The sequence below is a fragment of the Danio aesculapii genome, chromosome 13 (assembly GCF_903798145.1).
Source record: "Danio aesculapii chromosome 13, fDanAes4.1, whole genome shotgun sequence".
Classification (NCBI taxonomy): Eukaryota; Metazoa; Chordata; class Actinopteri; order Cypriniformes; family Danionidae; genus Danio; species Danio aesculapii.
The window spans coordinates 39,031,543-39,054,941 of record NC_079447.1 but is presented as its reverse complement, the minus strand read 5'-3'; the positions used below and the strand labels follow the sequence as shown (position 1 = coordinate 39,054,941).

Here is a 23,399-nt window from a genome sequence, read left to right as displayed (position 1 = left end):
CAGGCTAACCTAGCAACCATTTAAAAACAGCAGTATCTCTACATCAGAACATCGTAGGGACCTTGGTATTAGCCCCCCTGTTTAAGATTTTTTTCAACACATTTCTAAACATAATAGTTTGTGAAAATTTCCTTGCTCTGTTAAACTACATTTGCGAAATATTTTAAAAAGAAAAAAAAAAAATCAAAGGGGGGCTGATAATTCTGACTTCAACTGTATATGGTTGGGCATGGCTTCTGATGATAAATTGACTTTGCAGTAAATTATCAGTCTGAATATACGTACATTTACACCTTTATCCGCAGCCTGTGTAATGAATCATTCTTTTGAATCAATGAATTTATAAGAACTCCAGTTCACTGAATCTGTCTGATCATCAGTCTGACTCAAAATGAGCTAATATTCGGGCCTATATGATGTGATGCCAATTTATGACAACTCATTCAAAGCTCCAGTTACTCCAACAGTTTAACAGAGAAAGCACATGAACCAGTGATAGCTGCATGTGAGAATCAAAGGTGAAATTTACACGTTAATTTTTTTTTTATGGTTTATATAAAAGGTTAGGTTATTAAAATTACTTTATTCACTGTATGTGCTTTTAGACAAGTAAAACATCCTCCTTTTATATCATTAAAGCACTGTAAAACACAATAAGTTAAGGTAACTCAAACCATTTGAGGAAACTGATTGCAACAAACCATGGAAGTTCCAAAACTAATCTTACTGAGTACTGTGAACTTAATCCATTTGAGTAAACAAAAGAAATTTGAGCACAGCAAAACCCAATAAATGAAGAGAACTCAAACCAACTGAGTACTGTAAAACCCAATAAGTTAAGGCAACTTAATACACATGCACTGTAAAACCCCAAAGGTTAAGGTATCTCAAACAGTTTGCGGAAACCGATTACAGCAAACCATTTAAGTTCAAAAACTAATCCTAATGAGTACTGTGAACTTAATCTATTTGAGTAAATGAAGCAATTTGAGCAGTAAAACCCAAAAGGTGAAGAGAACTCAAAGCAACTAAGTACTGTAAAACCCAATAAGGTAACTCAAACCGTTTGAAGAAACTGATTGCTGCAAACTATTAACTCATTACCTTCAACACTGAGTTCAAAACACTTTTCAAAACTTTCAGTCAATTTTGAGCTAACTACACTCATTTCATTTGATAAAGTTGACTGTTGGGTTTTACAGTGTGGGTGTTTTAAAGGGTAAGTTCTAGGGCTGCACAATTAATCGAAAAAAAAAAAAACGCGATCTCGATTCGACCCTACACACGATCTTAATTCTGTTTTCTACGATTCAGACTTTTATATTTTCAAGGTCAGGAGAGAAGCATAAAGGCAGTCGCCAAGTCTTCACATGCTGTTTTAGCCTATATAATTTGCTCAGCAACATGGACACCACCAAATGGTGTTAAAAGTGTCACATACTGTATTTTTTCTGTAAAATTCAAAAATATAATTTCTATCTTAATGTAATGATGTATTCGCAGGCACGAAATCAGGCATGAGCTAACGCACTGTTTGCTTACTTCAGTGAGGGCATGCACGCGTGCCCGCCTTGTTTACTTTAATAAACAGATCCTGCTGTGAATAACAGGTTATAATGTTGTAAATAGCTTTCAGTTTGTTGCACAAAGTGATCATTTGGGAGCCGTGCGGGAAGTATGACTTGCATGTGTGTTTTTTTCTCAAAGTGACGGCAGCCATGACATGAACGAACGCGGCAGTAAAAGTGAAACCTGCGCACATCATTTAAATGATCATATCGCATTTTAGAGTTATGATTATGACAAGAATTTAATATGTTTTTTCTTTCATAGAGAACACAGAGTGTTGTGCATGAGAATAAATGTTTAACAGTGTCAGTATAACTACTCTAGCCTGTATAATGTTGAATATAATGCAGGAGGGAATCTGATAATGACAAATGTCTCATTTTACCAGTGAAAAAAGGTCTAATAATGTTCTCAATGATAAATGAGAAGCACATGTCTTAAACATAATAGTTCAACTTTAGAGTTATGAATAGTTGTATTCTGATGTCATCACTTTACCGTGAATAAACAACCAGGACACAAAAAAGTCCACCTTTCCAAGTCTATATAAAATTTAGCATTTTAACCAACAGCAGACCTACACATAGGCCTCATATTGTTATTACTGTTGTTTTAATAATAGCCTACTCATATTAACTTTTATTTTACATCTACAGAATCGTGAGAAGATCGTAATCTTGATTTTAAGCAAAAAAAAAAAAAAATCGGAATTCACATTTTAGCCAGCCCTAGTTAGTTCACTCAAATATTCTGTTAATAATTACTTACCCCTATGTAGTTCCAATCCCCTGAGACCTTTGTTTATCTTCAGAACACAAGTTGGGATATATTAGAAGAAATCCGAAGAGCTCTCTCATCCTCCATAGACAGCACTGCTCACATGAACCAAAAAACATTCCAAGAACCAAAGCTCCAAGAACACTTTTGTGCACCTAAAACCGTTTTGTTCACCTATGTCTTCTGCATCAGATCAGAGTGTGGGTTTACTTTGAGAAATACAATGTTTACTTGTTGCACTGCTCACTTTAATGGCAATATGTTGTATTACTGTTATTAAACGCACACCCTGATCCGATGCAGGAGAGAAGATATAAGAGAACAGTCTTTTTACAGTTTAAGGTTTTTTTTGGAATACAAAAGAGTTCTGGAGCTGATTGTGATTATATTTGACTAGGCATGGGACAATAACCGTTTTCAAGGTATACCGCTGTTTAGAAAAGTAAAGGTTTTAAAAACGTATTATTGGGCTGCCATATGATAAATTAGTCCAACCTAAAATAGCTGAGCTTTTGTTCATGTAATCTGTTTACCCAAGTGACTGACAGCCTTATATAATCATTTTCATTGACAACAACATGGTCAGAAATCTGCGTACAGCTGAACTCCACACCCATGTGTGCTCGAGTGTCTCATTTCACAACCAAAGGCATTACAAGGGAGATTCTCTTTCCTTTGCTGATATAATAGATTCCAGTCTTCTTGATGTTGAATGTTTATTCACATTCAGATTGCAAGAGCAGTCAGTGGTGTTTACATAGGTCAGTTCTTCCATCAGACTCGGTAAATCATTTCACTGGTGCCACATTGACAGTCAATGTGCCTTTTGGTGCATCCCATTCTGTTAAAAAAAAAGATTGAATGCTGATCTGCTTGTTTTTTTAAAGTCATTAACAAGGTGTTGCTAAAATAGTTGAGCCTGTTGATCAGGAATATAGTATTTCACCTAAAATTAAATGTGTGATTTATTCCCCCTCAAGGCTAAAACAATTTTTTTAGAGGTGACAAGAAGATTGGAATAGGCAAATAGGGGTGTAAAGTTGCCAGACTTCCTGCGTTTGATTTGTAAACACGTGTGCATTTCCAGCTCAGTTACAAAATCCTCAAATTACATTGATAATTATACATTGTTATCTGATAAAAATATATTTATAGTTTTGTTTCATGCAGTCGTATGTAAATTTTTGCTGTAACAATTTGAATTATTCAAATTTTGGGGTCATTATTTTAAGAAAAAATTCTAGCTATTATTAATAATTTAATAACTAAGACTTTTGGCTAAATAAACAAATTCATTTTTTTTATAATGATTTATTTTAAAAATATTTTTATAATGAATGTATGTATCTGACTGATGTATATCACTATATGCATGTTTATATAGATATATGAATGTCATGACAACAATGTCACACAGGAAAATTTTAGATATATCACTGTCGGTTTTGTTTCAGAGTTTTGTCAAAGACATTAAAAGTTAAACAAAAGATTTTCAAGTTTAATATGAGTTTATCAAAGTAGGAAATTCACATTTTTAATTCCTTACAAACAGTTAGTGCTCTTGAAGTATGAAATGGAGCTGGGTCTGGATTTGAGTCCAGAATTAGAGAAGTGCTGGCCAATGTTTTAATTTCTGTTCTTTCCAGATTTGTCGTACAGGAATTATTATGGTATTTTTTTTAAATAGTTTGACAGCTTTATACTCTTAATATAATCATAATGACTTTGTTTTAATTATCCATGCACTTTATTATATTTTTTTGCCGCATTTTTGTTTGTTTTGTTTTTTCCTATTGTGACACAGTCCCTAGAGAAGTGGAATATTAATTAAAATAAAATAATCTGTGGACGTGGCTTGTTTTTTCTACTGGAAGAACTGATTGAATGTAGCAAAATAGGCATTTTGTTCAGAAACATCAGGAAAAGTGTTTTGGGAGAGTCATTACAACCTAATAGAGGTTAGGTCTCCTCACCATTTCTGTTTGTTGTCATTATAACACTGTCTAAACTGACAGTTGGAGAGGCGTTGTTAAGTATGTTAACCACACCCAATACCTCAGACAGACGTAACCTGAGAATTTAACTGAAAACAATTAGCAAGTGCATTTTCATATTTTTAAAGATTACATTAGCAAACATTTTTTTTTATCTTAATGACATGCACAGATGAATTGTTCAACACAAACCTAGCAATGTGAACTAGCAAAATCAATATAGTGAGTTTTGATTTCATGTGTAATTTGAGTGCTTTTAATGCAGTGTTGCCTGATACTGCTAACAAAAGCATCTCCCCAAAAACTGTCCAAAATAAATGTAAATATTGTATTATACAAAAAAAAAAGATTCAGAATCGCTAACCCCAAACTTCCTCTTCCCACTTAACACTGTTAATGTTCTCATATCAACCCTTTTACATGTATGATCGCGCCGGTATGATCAGCCTTGGCTGGTCCCTGAATCGTACGATCACACTGGTGTGATTAGAACATTCAGAGCACTACAACGTTAAAATCTGACGTAGCGCGCTGAGGAACAGTAAGAGGTCATAAATCCCAATTTATCCATGCTTTCAAACTAATAACATTCATTTTAGGTTTCAGACATTCAAATACACATAACTACAAGCAAAACATACCATTTAAGGTTTGTAAAATACACGGATCTCTACAAAGATGGCAATAATGATTATTTTTCAATATAACTGGATGTACTTTGCTCACATACTGTAAAGATACATACTGTTTATGTTACCAGAATATTTTCTCTGTTGCATACCTTCATGTATTTTGGAAGAATATTATGAATAAACATGACTTGTTGCTAGAAGGGTAACAGCTGCGATCGGAGGTTAACGAGAAGTATTTATATTATTTATTAAATTACGCATTCATTTTATTTTATAAGCATATACTTCAACCCTAAACCCAACCCTCATTGTAATGTAAAAATATTATTTGTTGTACAGTGTCACAAATATAATGCTATATTGACGCGAGTGTCCTCAGCTGTATCTCTTGGGGTGCGGTGAAGTCCAGATGGGATACAGCTGAGGATAATCACGACAATATGGAATAAGTTTTGTGACACTGTACAACAAATAATGTTTTTACATTACTGTGAGGGTTAGGTTAAGGGTTGAAGTAGACACTAATCAAATAAAATTAATGTATAATTAAATAAATAACATCAATACTTATCTTTATCTTCCAATCACAGCTGAATTCCTTCTAGCAGCAACGTTGGTGCAGATTTTTAAAACGAAAACATGGAAGGGTTAAAAACAAGTCCAAGTATGCAATGCAAAATGACTTGATTTGGCAACATAGAGTAGCGGAGGCAGTAAGGGACGTGAATTTATCCTGCAACATGTCTATAATAAATCTTTTATTCAAAGAGGTTTAAGTAAAATTCTTGAACAGGCTAATTGGGTATGATCACTCTGTTTTTATTCTGGTAAAAGCTCTGTTGATCTGGATTCTAGGTCATAGAGACCTGAGAGTCCAGACATCACTCACACTAAGACACATGAAATATTTATGGAGCAGAAAGGCCAGGTCACCGATTTCGTTTGTACAGCACTCTGAAGTACACAGACTACTATATTGATTGCAATCATCAAAGTCTTTCTTTTACAACAACAGTTGTTTGAGTCTTTTATTTATTTATTTATTTTTCTCTTTGCAGTGGGAGAAGCTTCAGATGACCGCTAGCGAGAGGAGGAAGATCATGTGCTCAGTCACTTTCCATGTCATCGCCATCACTTGCGTCGTCTGGTCTCTCTACGTCCTCATTGACCGCACGGCAGAGGAGATCAAACAAGGTTAGGACTACCAGCCTGTTTAGCACAAGCTCATCCAGCACTGTCTGCCTGCTTCCCAACAATCATTTCCCCATCTTGTTACCTCTAATGAATGTTCACATTCCTCTGACTGACAGCCACGCAGATCTTTATGCATCCATTACCCACACAATATGCCTGTCTCATTGGAAAGAAATGAATGCTGGGCTGCTTGTAGTTTACTAGTCAAAAAGGTTTAGGACAAGTTAGAGTTTTTAAAGAAGTCTCTCGTTTATTTCATCCACAGTACAGCAAAAATTGAAACATTTTGAAATATTTTTTTACTGTTTAAAGTAACTGATTGGAAATTATGTAATGCTTTTATTTATAGCAAGGATACTTTTAAATTGATCAAAAGTGGTGAACTAAACCTATTTATAATGCCACAATACATTTCTATTTCATAAATGCTTTTTTTAAAACTTTTACAGAAATTTATTTTAATTCTTTTAAAAGCATTTTTTATATGCTTTTTCTTTTTTGAGCTTCAAATCAAAATATTATGATTTTCAAAGGATCGAATGATTGTAGTAATGGTGCTAAAATACAGCATTGAAATCACAGAAATAAATTGTATTTTAAAATGTATTCAAATAGAAAACAGTTATTTCGAATGGTAAAAATATTTAAAAAATTAAAAGTATTTGCTGTACTTTGGATCAAATAAATGCAGGCATTTTCATTCAGGAACATTTCATGCATGCCCCCCATGACAAACAAGATATTGGACACGAGAAACTGCTGGAAGAGTGTAGTTTTAATGCAATGTTTAATTCCGCATGGTGAATGGGAGAAAAAAAACCCTCCACATTTCTCTGTAACTTAGATGCTCTTGATAGGTAGCATCGGAAAGTCGTGTGTGTATAGACAATCCTGTCACAAAATGTGGTCGAAATCCTACAGTACTGCTGACGATAGTAACTAACTTTGCCATCTGAATAAACATAAACAAAGAACATTGATCACACACTTACCAAATCCGTAGAGACAGGACAATCAGCACCAACTGGAATTGCGCCTTTTTTAAAAGGAGACGAGTGGCAAATCTGGATTTCACGATTTCCAGTTGCGAAATGCTCTCGGTTAAAAAATATGCCTTACAAACTTATTTATGTCGTGTGTTAGCAGACCACTGTAATCCACACGTGAGTCCAGCTACGCTCTCATAGCGGGGAAATGAAAACAAAACCTTTAATGCAGCACATTTATAAACAACACTGATGACCCATGTCTCCAAACAGTTCTTCTTCTTCCACTTGTTTTAATTATGGTTGGCAACACAACGTGGCATCTCTCTGCCATCCTAACACTGTAACAATTTGTAACTGATTGGTTCAAACCAAGTCTATCTTTTGAATTAATGATAAAAGCTCAAAGATGTCACGTTGTACCCACCCGTACAGACATCCAGTCTTCACGCTGGAGTACACACGACGATCTCATCACGACGACGCAGCTTCAAAATTTCTTTTCAAACCGGAAGAACGAATTTGCTTGAAATAAAGCAAAAACAACCAATTTTTACATTATATGTGAAATATATGTGTCCTAATAGTGTTTCTAGCAACGTGGGACATATATATGACTGTCAACATCTCAAAAATGTGTTTTGGTGTTTCGTGACCCTTTAAATATCTTACTGTTCACTTTTTACAGCTAGTTTATGAATACCAATGACAGTTAGAGGAATTTCTTCTGGTTTTCAGAATTAAGAAACATTTGAATACACATATTTTCCTACTACATAAACAACTTGTACAAATCAACATCAAGCCCCTTTCAACAAGTAAACAGCTGCAATATTCATGATGTGCCGTGTAAACATTTACTGCATCTACAAAATGTACGTGTTATACATTCCATGATCATTGCTGTTTGTGGTTAAAATGTACTTAAATTATTTTAAGAATGTTGTACTTTCTGAAAAGGTATAGCAGCTAAATAATATAGCAGTAACAAGAATTTAGAGCACTTTTTGTTTAGTTTAACTAGGGTCAATTACAATCCAACATTTACCAATGGCAGACCATTAACCCACAACTTGGTTCCTAACCAGATTAAAGGCTCATTCACTAACAGAAGCATAAATTAGTATACACACTTATGTTCGGTACCATTGTCAGATAATCCTTTATATCTAGTAGTCAGTGACCAATTTATAGGCCAATAAATACAAAACTTGACACACCTTTAGCTTATAACAACCCATGCTCATTGGAAAATGTGCTTCAGCCCATAGTTTTTTGTGAAACTTCAAAAACATATTTAAACATACATTTGACTGCAATTTTAAGATATAATGAACACTATGGGGACAGTATGACGCCAACAATTTTTGTTCCTTTTCACACTAATGACATGGGACATGTTATTGATGAATAAAGGATTATTGTTGTGCAGCTCTTTGTGCAACACCAAATAAATACCCCCAAAAACGTAACACTGTCTATGATTTGAAATTGAATAGGCTCTGTGATTGGTCGGTTAGGTAGCGGTGAAGAGTGTGGGCCGAGCGAGTCGCGGGAGAGGCCATTAGAGTGAGTGTTTACAAGTGTTGAGGTCCGTGGAGGAGCTCCATATGGAAACTTTTGTTTTGTGTTTACCTTTTGATTAAAGTTGTTGCACGTGCACCAGTTCTTGAAGATGGGCCCATTCTTGAGCCTAAAGCTGCAGTCATACTGCACTTTTCTCGCTATAGACTTCCATTTATACACGCACGAATGTGTCAGATGGGAAATGCAAGCTTGTGCGGCAAGTTTTGCAGTTCGCTGCGTTGGAAAGTTCAAGCTTGGTGAACTCTGACTTGCAAAATCGCATCACTTGACTGCATGAGACCAATCGAAGATCAAAACATGACCTCTTTGGACAGAAATTAAAAACATGGACCAGTCACTCGCTTTTTTAATTCTGCCCCTTTTCGCAGCGCTGTGCGACAGAATTTTGCACGCACAAACTCTAGTTTGACTGCGGCATTACTTTGCACTACATTAACAATGATTGGAAGCTGCACCAGAGCATTTTGAGACAAAATATTTCACATTAAAATTATTTATATTAAAATATTTGTTTACAGATGATGCAAGAAATGCACTGTTTAAAATATTATTGACAGAATATACAAAAGTTATTTTATTTAGAAGAATTTCTGCTTATTGTCTACTTAATCAATTCTTTCAGTGTTTTTCATATTAAGTTATTTATTTTCACTTTTTTTATAAGAAAAAAAAAAGACTTTGTTTTGGGCAATGTGTGTTTTAATTTCAGTTGTTCAACTTTAATGTTCAATAAATAATCATAGATAGTAGATGTAGAGTGTGCTTGCTTCAATTATTTTAAAATTAAGCAATGCACCCTTTATTCAGAAATTTCTCACATGCAATATGTGAGCATGTTTACTGTACAAAACCTGTTGGTGAACTATGAGAGCAAAAAAAATAAAATAATCGTTCATTAATCGTAATCGAGTTAAAATATTATATTAATCGAGATTTTTATTGTAGGCCAAATCACCCAGCCGTAGTCGCAGTGCATTTTTTTCTTTTCATGTTTGATTAAAAAACACCATTGCTTGGGTTTAGAGAATTAATTAGGTCAGTGGTTCGCTAGGTGATCTGACATGCCCCGCCTTCTCTACACATCTACAAGTGTGCATCTGAAACGTACAACAAAACATAAGTAACACATTTATAATTTGCAAAATTGTGCACAGTGCCCTCTAGTGGATTTGTCATCTGAAACGTGCAGCAAAATGTTCCCAGAGCAACAAATTTTAATGTTTTGCTAAAATGTAGGCTGAGGCACATATTGTCACCTTAGAATTATAAGGTTCTATCTGAAATTTGTCAATTGAGTTATTCACATATTCTTATTAAATGACAACTTATTTACATTGTTATTTTTTTGTTTTTTTATTCAAAAAACAAAAAAGGCTTTATCTACAAAGTCGCTCTATAAGGTTCTTTCTGTGAGCCAATCAGCATTTTAATGCACGCACAAGGAGCAATCAGGATCAGATTTCTTTGTCATTTCACCTGATTGCTTCATTAACTGCAGGAAAGACCAGAAAGAAACACAAAATCAGAGTCAACTAAATAATGCTGCATCACACAAAATTGAGAAGAAACCTGTAACTGAAAAGCATTTTTTGACATTGAGATGAAATGTTAAATTTTACATTTGTTGAAAAAGTTATTTAAAAAGGTAATATATTAAATGTGAAATTTTTATTTGTGTACATATAGACAGTGAAACATTTTTCAGTGTTTATTAAACTCATTTGCTGATTGTCTGTTTTCTTTTTAAAGCCTTTAAATTTGATATTTAGCTTTGAAAGGCAAATATTATATAGTTGAGATCTAATTCAATAAATAAAATACTTCATATAAAGCATAAAATTAATTAAATATTACCATATTGATTACATAAACTTAATAGCTGCACTGGATTAAATCTTTAGCACAGCCTTGTATGCTTCATTTGAATATGAAAAAATATTCATCCTAAAACATTAAATACATGTTATAGAAACCAAAAAAAATTACTTTCTCAAGCATCAACATATTGTAACAACACCAAATTATATATTTTTTGATTGTATTTCTTGAAAAGTAATGCTTGAATTAATGATCTGCCAGATGGAACCTTATAATTCCAAGCGGAAAATGACTATTCAGAATTAGAAGGTTCTATCTGCATTTGCCCTGTTTTACTTACCCCAATTTGCAAATTTAAGAGAATTTTGATCATTTACATTTATAGTGCGTTTAGGGTCTCTGTCATGTTAATGTATGAAAGAGAATTGTTACACACATATTGTTTGCTATATGGAATGCAAAAACTTTGAGGCTCAATATCTCAAAATCATTCAGAACGCAGATAGAACCTTATAATTCCAAGGCGATGATATTTCCAAAGAGCCTGGGTTGCCATATAATGGTAGTTTATGATAGTTAAATAAAATAAAGTTAAATAAAAAACACCTTTCAAATAGGACTCATGCAATATATTAGAAGTATTCCGGAGGTTTACAATAGTGTTTAGTAAAAAAACAAACCTAAATTTAAAGTATATTTAATGAAAATCCTAACTGTGAGTATTGACTTTCTACACAACTGTGCATTATTAAAAGTCTTTAAACAACAACAAAATAGAATTTTAGTTTATAGAACAATAATAAACGATGACTAGCAGACTAGCACCCCCATTGCTAGACTTGATTTACCCACAGATCATCTCTCAAACTCAAATCGATACCATTAGCAAGCTGTGGAGCGGATGCATTCGGAGAAAATTACGCCATTGGATTTTATTTCCATAACGGATCAAGCAGGGTATGTGCGCTTGAATAAAACGCACCATCCCCTTTTAGTGCTGACCTCGACCCGCTCTGACAGCAGGCACTTTACTGATTTGCTCCCAACATTAAGAGCCCATTCACACGCGCCTCATTGTAGAAGAAGTGTAGCTTTGAGGGAGATCTTTGATCACTGTTTCCATGGCCACACCATTGACTTCTCTTCATCCTGCATGGTAAAGCTTGAGCAGAGTCCAGCACAGTGCATGCACACACACACACACAGGCACACACACAACTGATTGTCCATTCCTCATCCATTCATAAGAGTCTAATTGATCCAACCAACCACTTTAAAACATGATTCCCACTCTCCTACCCCCCTGATCCTTCACCCCTATCAGTGGCTTCACCTTTTGCCAATGTAGAAATAGTAACAAACTCTTTTTAACCATGCAGCGGGGAGAATACCAGGTAAACGCTTTTACATTTACCATTTTTTCCTCCTAACTCTTCCCTCTATCTTTTTTTTTTGAAGGTCTGAATGCTAGTTGCAGCTTGAATAAAGGCAATAATTCTTCACAGCCAGAATGCGTTGTGAAAGCGCTGTGCCCCATACTGTCAGTAGTGAACATGCCGGACAAAGGCAATTTCAGGCTTGATGGCCACTTATCACAGCCTGAGCACTTTTTTTCTTTTCCTCCTGTCTAAATCTATTTTCTGTATATATTCAGGCACAAAAGATTAAAGGAAAAGCGGTTGTACATGACTGTGAAGGTAATGTGTGGAACAAAGAGGCAGCGCTGCATTTTAATGGGCTGTGGTGTGTATTTATCGAATTGAAAACTGACAAATCTGTATCAAACTACTCTACTGATGTCTCTCAGGCAGACGTGTGGTTGTCGATGTAATGAATGAGATGGACCAATCTATCTGGCTTTTTGTATATAATTAGATAGACTGTAATAAGCAAGATATTGATTTTCAAAAGGCCACCTGTATCAGGTGGATGAAGTACACAAATGAAGTAAAAGTACTGATATTATAGTACAATATTACTCAGGGAAAGGTTATGTGCTGCAGATTACCTGAATTTGGAGGCATTACTGAAGTTAAAGCACAAATGTATTTGATTTTATATATTATTTTGCACTTTAGTATTAGTATTCATGGATTAATGTTTATTTATTTGGCAAGATGATGTTTTATTTATACTTAATTATAATTAATGGGTATTTATGTGTGCAAACAAGTGAATTAAGTGAAATAATAAAAGTTTAGCCCAAAGGCTGATTTATACTTCTGCATCAAGTGTACGCGTATGCTCCGGTGCAGCCTTTGTGTAGTTGCATAGCCCTCGCCATGGCTGACGCTGATGCGCACCTCCAAAAATGTAACTACACGTTGCAACGACGCATATTGCAAGCTCTGTGATTGGTCAGCTTGGTATTGCTGACGAGTGTGGGCAGGGGTGAGAGCTGCGCGAACCTGTGGAGCAAGTGTGGAGTCCTGTGAACGAGCTTTAGATAAAAACTTTTGTTTTGTGTTTACCTTATGATTGAAGTTGTTGCACGTCCGACAGTTCCTGCCTCTGAGCAAGTTTTAACTACTTGTTTCAATTCAATTCACCTTTATTTGTATAACACCTTTATTTTGTCAAAGCAGCTTCACATAAAACTTGTACATTAAGGTAGCATAAAAAGACAAGTGAAGAAACTCGACACAGAGGAACATAAAAATCTACTACCAGCTAGCGTTTCAGACGCTGCGTTGCAAGACATACGATAATTATCGTATTTGTACAATAATTTCGACCTCTGTATGATGTACGATTAATAATGAAAAAAATCCTATAATGTGAGATTAATTTCAGAATTTTATAGAATATAAAATTAATTTCATTATAATCTTAGGGCTTCTATTCTTATTGATCTAGCTGCATCTTTTGTTGTTTTGTACGTACGTTTACTATCTCATCTTACATTACTACTTCTCAGCCAATCAACTTGGAGACAAGCTCTCTCACGAGTTAACATTCCTGCCGCGCAACCGTGCTTAGGTCAGTAGTTTTCAGGTTGAGGTTGATTGTTTAAGCAATAAAGTAAAAAAAAATTGTGCTGAAAAGAAAGATGAGAAGGACATGGGAGTTTGCCCTGGATGTTCTCATTTTTCCCCTTTCAAATGCACCATGTTAATTTTCAATTTAATGTTAATTTTAAGTTTCTTCAAAACAAAACCACGAAATCTACTCATTATAGATACTCTGAATGTGCTTGTGCACACCTCAGAGTATGTTAAAAATTCAGGAGTTTGCACTGCTTTCAAGCCAACCAGCACTGTTGCGGTCCATGACAGCATCCAATTTGTACCGCAAAATGAATCCCTCAACATCTAGCAACACGCATTTATCCAAAATAATAATTCTTTAGGTATTGTGGTAATTTGCACATTATGTGAAAATGCTATTTGTCTAGATACTATCTTTATACTCTCCGTTTGACTTGTGTATGATAATTTTCCTCCAAATACGATAATTTTGAGGTTATGAAACTTTGACATTACCAATCCGCCAACACTGTTCAGAAGTGTTATTGCAAAGCAACACAAACGGCACACAAAAGTATAAATGCACGGCAACAGGCAAGGCATGAGGCTTGGGTCATGCCAATCCTTCGACGCAGAAGTATAAACCAGGCTTAAGGCTTCATATTTAAAAATGACTGAAAACAAAATGTATATAACGTAAACGTGTGCTGACAACCATCAGTACATCACAGCAAAACATGTTTAAGAATGGCCAAAATTAGTTTGAAATGGTATTATCTAAAAACTGTGATGGTTGCATTCCTTCAATGTATAGTTGTTGATAATGCAAGTCTGCATTGAATCACTCCATACATTGGGCTTATGAAACAGCTTGTCCCATAACAGCAGATCTACTTTACAATCAACTGACAATAATGACCTAAATATGATATATAATAATAATATAACCTAAAATTCTCCATTAGTAATTGCTGTAAACGGTTGTGGGCAATAAAGCTCATAGGATCCTGCTGATTTTGAGTCCGACTTATGATTTTTAAAATATGTAACTGGAGACTCGCTCGAGTATCTTTTGAATCAGTGAAGTGTTAGCTGAAGTCTCTCTCTGACCAATTCATTTAAATCAATGAACTGATTGAATTTGAATTGGTGAACAATTAAAGACACACTTTATGGGGAAAGGGCTCATTGTAAAAGTTCACTAGAGTTAAGCAGTTGAGTTTTAGCCAATCTTCAGGTCCATTAAAAGTGTCCTTCAGCACTTTTAGCTTAGCTTAGCATAAATCACTGAATTGGGTTAGACTATTAGCATCTACCTCCAATAATTCAAAAAAAGTTTGGATAGTTTTCCTATTTAAAGCTTGACTCCTTTGTAGTTCCATTATGTACTAAGACTGATGTAAAATAGAAAGTTCTTCTATAAAGGTTATTTTAGGTTGATATGACTAGGAGCTATACTCATTTTGGCGTAATAATCAAGGAATTTTGTTGTTGCAGCAGGCGTAAATATATTAAATATACAGTCGAAGTTAGAATTATTAGCCCCCCTGAATTATTAGCCGCCTGTTTATTTATTTTTCCCCAATTTCTGTTTAACGGAGAGCAGATTTTAACACATAACTGATTTATGTTATCTTTGTCATGATGACAGTAAATAATATTTCACTAGATATTTTTCAAGACACTTCTATACAGCTTAAAGTGACATTTAAAGGCTTAACTAGGTTAATTAGGTTAACTAGGCAGGATGGGGTAATTAGGCAAGTTATTGTATAATGATGGTTTGTTCTGTAGACTATCAAAAAATATAGCTTAAAGGGGCTAATAATTTTGACTTTAAAATGTTTTTTTTTTTTTTTTTTTTTTTAATTAAAAACTGCTTTTATTCTAGCCGAAATAAAACAAATAAAACTTTCCCCTGAAGAAAAAATATCATCAGACATACTGTGAAAATGTCCTTGCTTTGTTAAACATAATTTGGGAAATATTTAAAAAAGAAAAAAAAAATCTAAGGGGGTTTAATAGTTTGTGATTTCAACTGTATATATTAAATATATAATGCAGAACTATTACCAAGTTAGCTGTGGACTATTTTCAGGTGCTGCATAATACCATTGCCTGCTACAGCCAGGGTTAGACAGCGAAGTTCTTGATTTTTATATTGGATTGAGAATATATTTCCTTGCCAAAGTAGCAGCTTGTCATTTTTCATTGGTTTAATTAGATGAAATGTATTTAATGTGAATTAAACAGAAAGCACATGTCATTATTGAAGATTGCTGCCATTCATTAGTTTTTTCATTTTTTGCTGTCAAAAAGACGTTTTAGGCAACCTCAAGTAAGGAAAAATGTGTATCCAATGTTCTTTGTGTCAATCGCCACTAGAATTACTGGGTTTTAAGTATGAATAGGGTTTAATTGAGTTTTGAATTTGATATATATGATGATATTCAATGTATTTGTGTTGCCTGTTTTCTGTGATGTGAACTTTTATGTGGTTGTGTGGTGCCAAAGATAAATTTCCACTTGTGGACAATGAAGAAAGTAAAGGACAAAGTCTTAGGACACAGTGTAACTACATAATAGTCAAGCTTTAAATATGAAAATTATCTAAACTCTTTATTGAAATATTTGAGCTAGATGCTAATGGTCTAATCCGATTCAATGATTTATGCTAAGAAACCTGGAGATCTACTGAATGGATAAAAAATGGTAAAACTCAACTGTTTAATTTATGGGACTTGTAAAATAAGCCTATTTTCCAAAAAAAAAAAGTGGAGTGTTTCTTTAACTAGAAGATGACGTACACGACAATTGCAGCTTTTTCTTAATCATGATTGAATTTCAATATATTGCCCAGCCCCAAGTGGAAAACACCCGGTGAACTGTTATCTATACATCTGTTCTGATCATTTCAATTGGTGAATCTTTAACTAAGGACTCACTCTAGCCAGGTTATTTGAATCAGTGAGTTGCTGACTCATAAACAAGTCAGATCAGATTAAATAGCGAATGAATCTTTTGATTTGCAAACCAGTTTAACAGGTTAAAGGAGAAGAAGTGTGAATAGCCTGTCCCGTCTGTGCAGCACTAACCTCATTCTCTGCCCTCTGCCTCTGATAATCATGTCAGGTGGACTAAAGCTGCATCCCGGCTTGGCTTACGGAGGCTCTGAAAGCAGTACAGTATTCAATGTCTAAGGCCTTGTGCTTGAACAGACCGTAGCATTTAGAGACTCGCTGTAGCACATGGCAATTCACTCACACTTGATCTTTCCTGACATTTCGAAACACTCTATTCCACATAGGAAAGCAACTGTAAACAACTCAAAGGTTGGCTGAGTTTATTTCCAACGAAGATGGATAGAGACACCTAAAACGTCTTTGCCACTGGTCTGACTTTCTCAGCCGTTTCTAATGATTTTGGTCAAATGGTCAAGGGTGAAGATGCTGTATTTGCATTCAGAAGCATAGCCCTATGTCCATTGCTGGCTCTGTAGAGGCTTGAGTGGGATTTCAGGACTCCAGATGCCTGTTTTTTTGCACCCCAGCTCCCCTTTGTTGTGCTTGATGTATATTTTAGACCTTGTGCTGTTTTCCTGAATCACTTTGTATGCACATAGACTTACTGTAATGTGTTATTGCTGTAGGGCAATGCAAGCATCGCTCTTTAATACTTAAGGATCACTGCATATGGGTCAATGACAATTTTTTATTAAATTAAATGTTATTATTAAACGTAGGGGTTTGAAACTAACACCACTTCAAATGTGGGTAAAAATCGGATCAAATTTATAGATGAAAAAATTAAGGTGTATATTCAAATTGATTCCATTTTTGCTCATGTTTTAATTGTTTTTAACAGTTTGAACTGTAATTGTTAACAGTTAATAATTAATGTTTGAAATGCAACTCAAGGGATAGTTCACTCAAAACGTTTACTCCTTCACTTGTCACAAACCTGTTTGAGTTAATTTTTCTCAAAATATGCTGTTTTGAAAAATGTTGGAAACATGTAACCATTTTTCTTTACTATGGCAGTCAGTGGTTACAGGTTTCTAACATTTTTGAAAACATCTAGATGCTATTGATTAATCCGATACATTGTTTTATGCCGAGCTAAGCTAAAAGTGCTACCGCCAGACCCTTTTATCTACTGAATGGATTAAAAAAATGATAAAACTTAACTGTTTAACTCCAGGGCACTTGTAAAGCCTATTTAAAAAAAAAGGTTTCTAACATTTTTCAAAATATCTTCTTTTTTTGTTTTTACTTTTAATGACAATATTTTTCCTTTTAATAATTTTATATAAAACGTATGTAATGTTTTTCATGGTGTTTAAAATGTTGAAAACTTACATTTTAGTCAGAAGGTGTATATTCAAATTTGATCTATTTTCATTACCTTTAACTAATTAAACAGTACTTTAATTCTATATTTAATCATAATAATACTATTATTTTATTCATAGAAATTATTAATTATTAAATTATTATTATAATTATTTTTTACTTGTTTTTCCCATTACTTCATAATATATAAATATATATAAATATATATATATATAAATATATATATATATATATATATATATATATATATATATATATATATATATATATTTATATATATATATATATATATATATATATATGATATAATATATATTAATAATAAAAACAGTTTTTAGTTTTTACTGAAAATCTTTTAGTCATTAGATTGAAATACTTTAAATATTTTGAATGATTCCATTAAAAATAACTGTCATTGACCCTTATGTTTGGAATGTAAACAAATATCAGTCCAGTGTTACAGTGATAAATGAACTGTGTGTGTGACATACTCACAGTGGTGTATTCTCTCCCTTTGGTTTTATCATACAGGGATATTGGAATGGCCTTTTTGGACCAAGCTGGTGGTGGTGGCCATCGGCTTCACAGGCGGACTGGTGTTCATGTACGTGCAATGCAAGGTCTACATCCAGTTGTGGAGGAGACTCAAGGCCTACAACAGAGTAATATACGTGCAGAACCGCCCAGAGACCTGTAAAATCAAAGTTTTTGATAAGCCCTCTCTTCTGGAGCCCAACCTGGAGAACAAAGAGGCTCTTGTACCTGCGCAGTCGGACACAAACTCTTCCCAGTACACAGAGACAGAGGATTACAGTATGGAGATCCTTCACGTGTGACGGCTCAGCCACCCCCCCGCCCTCCAAAAGTACTCTATATAGGACCTGCCGGGCATCTGAATGTCACACTGCACCGGCCACCGTCTAAAACTCCTTTCGTTGTTTCGATGTTCTTTTTTCCTCTTCGTTCGTTTGTCTGACCCGTTCCTGTAAGTTGTTGGCTAACCATAACGAATCAGTGTGCGCTAGATCTTGGATCATTCCAACTACTGCCATTGTACTGCTGTCGTACAAGAGTTGAAATCCACCGTTCGAGCCGTGTTTGTGCGCTGGTTCTGATGGAGTCGATGCATATAAGCACTTTTTGATTTCCCTGTTCTACGAAAGAGCCCTGTTTTAATAACGTATTCATTTCCTTTCTACATGGAGAAGACAAACTTGAAGTTTTGCGAGCGTTTTATAGGAGCATTTGTATCTCCCTGAAAATCCTCGGATGGAACAAAACAGAAAAAGGAATCTGAAGGAGCGAAGAGGGAACGTTTATGTACTGTTATGTATCATTCCACTTGTTTAGGAGACAAAGTATGTTTTTTTGAATTTTAGTCGTTGTGAAATTTGACACGAGCTAGGCTTTTGTTTTTATATCAGGTGATTGCGAAGTAATCTGGATTATCTAATTACGATATTTATCCTGTCGAGGGCTTTTTTACTAAAGTGCGGGAAAAAAATGCAAAAATGATACCATACGGTGAGTTCTCACTGGCTATGCTGCTGATTTTTGCATTTGCTGAAGACTTTTAACGCTTTAGTGAGAGACTTTAGTAAATCGGGCCTTGTAAAAGGGATCGTTCTCCCCAAAAAATGTACTCACTCTCAGGCCAAACAAAATGTAAGTCACTTTATTCTTCCTAACAGTTAAGAAGATGTGTTTTGGGCTGAAAATGCGGTAGCAGCTACTGTCACTTTAAGAACTGTACAGACAACCCTTTGTTAAACAATATATGAAGAATTCAGATGTAAAAACCTCTCCGTGCCATCTGAAATTTTTATCGAAAAGGAAAATTTTTCTCAGCCTCCGTTGTTTATGTTGAGGTATTTCATTTTAAAGACCAGGAAAAGAACTTATTCTTTGCCACAAAAGTGATATTATTGAACATACACAGGAGCTTGATAAAAATACTCATTTTAGAGGAAAATTTTGGACGCCATTTAGAGGTTTTTGTATCTAAACTTTACATATGTACATTTTTTTTACTCTTTTAGTTGTTTTGCTTCGTAAGACCTCAAAGTAGGGTTGTCACGATACTGGAATTCAGTATCAATCAATCAATGTTTTAAAAACGTCCATTTCCTGATAACATTAGAGCGCTGTAGAGCACATTCTTAAATGGCGCTGATTTGCCGTTGTGTTCATGTGCTCAACAGAAATTACTGTGATTTGCCGTCAAGGTCATCGGTTCACCAAACTCACCGCTGTTTACTGAGTGTAACCACATATACAGGGACACTGGAGCATTTCAAAGTCACGTCGATCAGCTAGTTTGTCTATAAACTGAGATACGAGTGATTCGCTGATGAAACTTGGCTTCAAAACGCTCCAGTGTCCTTGTATCTTTGGTTACACTTAGTAAACAGTGAGTTCGGTGAAATGATGACCTTCTCGGCCAATCACTGTCATTTCTGTCGAGCACGTGAGTGCCAGCAACCAGCATTCTTCAAATTATCTCCTCTTGTTTTTAACAGAAGAAAGAAAATCATGAAGGTTGATGTATAAATGATGTCATTTTCATTTTAGGGTGAACTCACCCTTTAATAATGGCTTCGTTTTGTTTGGCATGTTTTTTTTAATGATTTATGAGCATTTTATTATTCATACAAGAGAGTTAAAGCAAACAACCTAAATAAATCTTCATAAATGTTATACAGAAGGGGAAAAAAATAATTCACATCTGAGACCTGAGAGTGTGTAAAATGTTCATTTCGGGGTGTACTTTCCCTTTAAAAGTGTGTGTGTTTGCGAATGTAAAGAATTCAAATTCCTCCCTGAGGGAAATGAACTGCAGTGTAGCAACCGTTGCAATGAATCAGTCATGATTTCTGTGTGTGCGTGCGTGCGAGCGTGTGTGAACGAGATTTACCTTCAGTCCAATTTTAGCTTAATGTTTCTGTTTTCTTTTGGCATTCCTACATTTACTTTCGCAGTTGATTTTAAACCATAAGAATAAAGGTTTTAGCAATGATGAAATGTTGACTTTGAGCTAGTTAACAAGATGACTACCAGGCTCTGCTTAGGTTTTTAAACCAATCTAATCTCCCATGGGTGTTTTGTATTTATTAAATATATTGTTTGGCGTCTCGATGGCTTTAAATGTTGGAAAACAGCCATGTTAGTTTTGGCCTTCATTCTAACATATTCCTCTTTTCAGTGACCATGATTGATATTCCTGCTGTTGCAATGATCATTTAAGCAGACTGTGCTTCTTACAAACGCTATTGTGAATGAATATTTCTTTGTTCAAAAGGTACAGGATCCTTCTGCCACCTAGAGCTACTGCACAGACAATGCACATTTATCTTTTTTTTTAACCTATTCTGACTGGCTTTTTGCCGTTTGACCAATAAAAAGATGCTCTACTATGTTTTTCAATGTATGCACCACATTTAATGAGACCCTGACCACTCTGACAACATCCGAATGAGCCATTTTATTGGATAATATGTGGACTAAAACTATTTTATGGTTCGTCAGCCATCATATAATCCTTACTAGATCAATTTAATTGCCCCTAGCCTAGTGAAATGACTGTTTTATGGCAGTTATTAAGAATTAGCGCATATATATTTAACCAATTTTTTTTTTTGATAGCGTATTTGTAAAACAACAGGAGCTGGCTCCTTTAACAGATGCTTGTTTTCCAGAATTATCTTTATTTCAAGCATTGCACTGCATCATATTTGGATGGATGTATTTTAAAGTGCAGTAATAGTCTTGTTTGTTTCATGGCTTGTCGTCAAACTGCAGTGCTTTACTACTGAATTGGCTTGAACATGGAGAACATGACTGTTTCTTGCATCTCCCTCTTATTTCTTGTAACTTTCCTTATGTAGTAAATAGTTTCTCTAAGCATTTTTGAGGATAAAAAAAAAAAAAATAACCAAATAAAGGAAATGTAGATTTTTATTTTTTGGTCAACAGCCTTGTGTTGTATATGAGATGTTTTGTTTTTAATTGACTGTAATAACGGGTGATTAAAGATCTGAAAGCTGCCTGGTTATGTGGAAAGAGATATTTCCCATAGGAAAAATTGCATTAAACTCTCAGTTTCATATTTATGTGTTGTCCAGGCCTTTTACAAACACTGTGTCAAATAGAAACCATCAGTGGAGTCGATCCAGCATTTCACTTTGTGGCTTTCTCAGTGGATAAATACTGGTTTTGTGAAACTGAAAAGGCTGTAATTTACATGAATAGTTTTGTATTTCATGTATGTTTCTCTCTTTTATTTGTTTTCCCTCCCCCTCAGTATTACCACCTTTATTCTGGTTGATTTTTAGTTTCTTGGCTGAGATATGAGTGACTACATTTGTGCTGTGTTTTTAAGGAGAGACTGAGTGGAGCAATAAAAGAAATCTTCAAGTATAGCCGATGTCTAAACTGTTTACTCCTCACTGACACCACACTTTGTTTTCTCTGACGTGAGAGCTCAAGTTCTGCAGGTTCAGATCCTTCCAGAGTGGTACAAGTACAATTTACTGATGTTAATTTAAAGGCCACTTGCAATCTAAATGGTTTTTTTTTTTTTTTTTTTTTTTTTTTTAGGTAATAGTGTGAAGATGTTATTCTAGTGTGCTACAAAACACTGACAAAATGTAAAAGTACACTGATATAAACATCCAAAACTTCAACTAAATGGATTAAAAAAAATAATAATTGACATCACCTCCATATTTTCATTTCTAATAAAATCTTCTGACCAATCAAATGCTGTCTAGCAGAAAGCTAATTTAAAGGCCCTATGAAATCCAACTTTAGCTTTTTGGGGGTGTTAATATGAAGATGTTAGTCTAGTGTGCTACAAAACACTGACAAAATTACGAAGATATAAACATCCAAAGCTTCACCTAAACGGATCAACATTTTTTTTCACCTTCATATTTCAGTGTCTTATCAAATCTTCTGACCAATCAAATGCTCTCTAGTATCTGACATGTCCCGTCCCCTTCAAGATGCTATACAAAAAAAAAAAAAACGATTTTTGCAGATTGTTTAAACTGCTTAATTAAAATAAGCTGAATCAACAGTTTTTTGGGACAACTTAATAAAATGAATGAATGAATTTAAAAAAATGAAATGTCCAAATATATAAAAGAGTAAGTGATGTAGCTAAATAATTTTTTAAATGACTAAAAATCTAGCTGACAAATGAATCAAATGTGCAGTAGTGATCTGAAAGATTGTGGCAAAGTATAAAGATTTAAAAAATAAAATAAAATAAAATAAAAAAAATCAATATTTTTGTAAGTTATCAAATGATTCTTAATCAAAATTTTACAAGATTTCTGGAATATAAACTTTTGGTACACTAAAGGACATTTTAGTGGGGTACTTTTCGGCTCAGGAGCCCCAAAATAACAATTCCAGTGACTCGCGACCCCCACTATCCTCATAGGTGGCTATAAGCACAAACAGTGCACACACAAACACAAGTTACAGCACAAGTCTATTCCTGGTTTAATTTTGGAGATCG

At 34.5% G+C, this 23,399-nt stretch overlaps 1 protein-coding gene across 2 annotated transcripts in view; it reads left to right on the top strand.

The window, feature by feature from the left end:
* Positions 1 to 22,293, top strand: part of marchf8 (membrane-associated ring finger (C3HC4) 8) — a 223,674-nt gene extending 201,381 nt beyond the window's left edge. For both annotated transcript variants that reach the window (XM_056470851.1, XM_056470852.1), the window contains 2 exons: positions 6,031 to 6,166; positions 18,407 to 22,293. In XM_056470851.1, the coding sequence (XP_056326826.1) occupies positions 6,031 to 6,166; positions 18,407 to 18,711 (441 nt within the window). In that variant the 3' untranslated portion in view covers positions 18,712 to 22,293. The remainder of the gene's footprint in view (positions 1 to 6,030; positions 6,167 to 18,406) is intronic.
* The last annotated feature ends 1,106 nt before the right edge of the window (positions 22,294 to 23,399 follow it).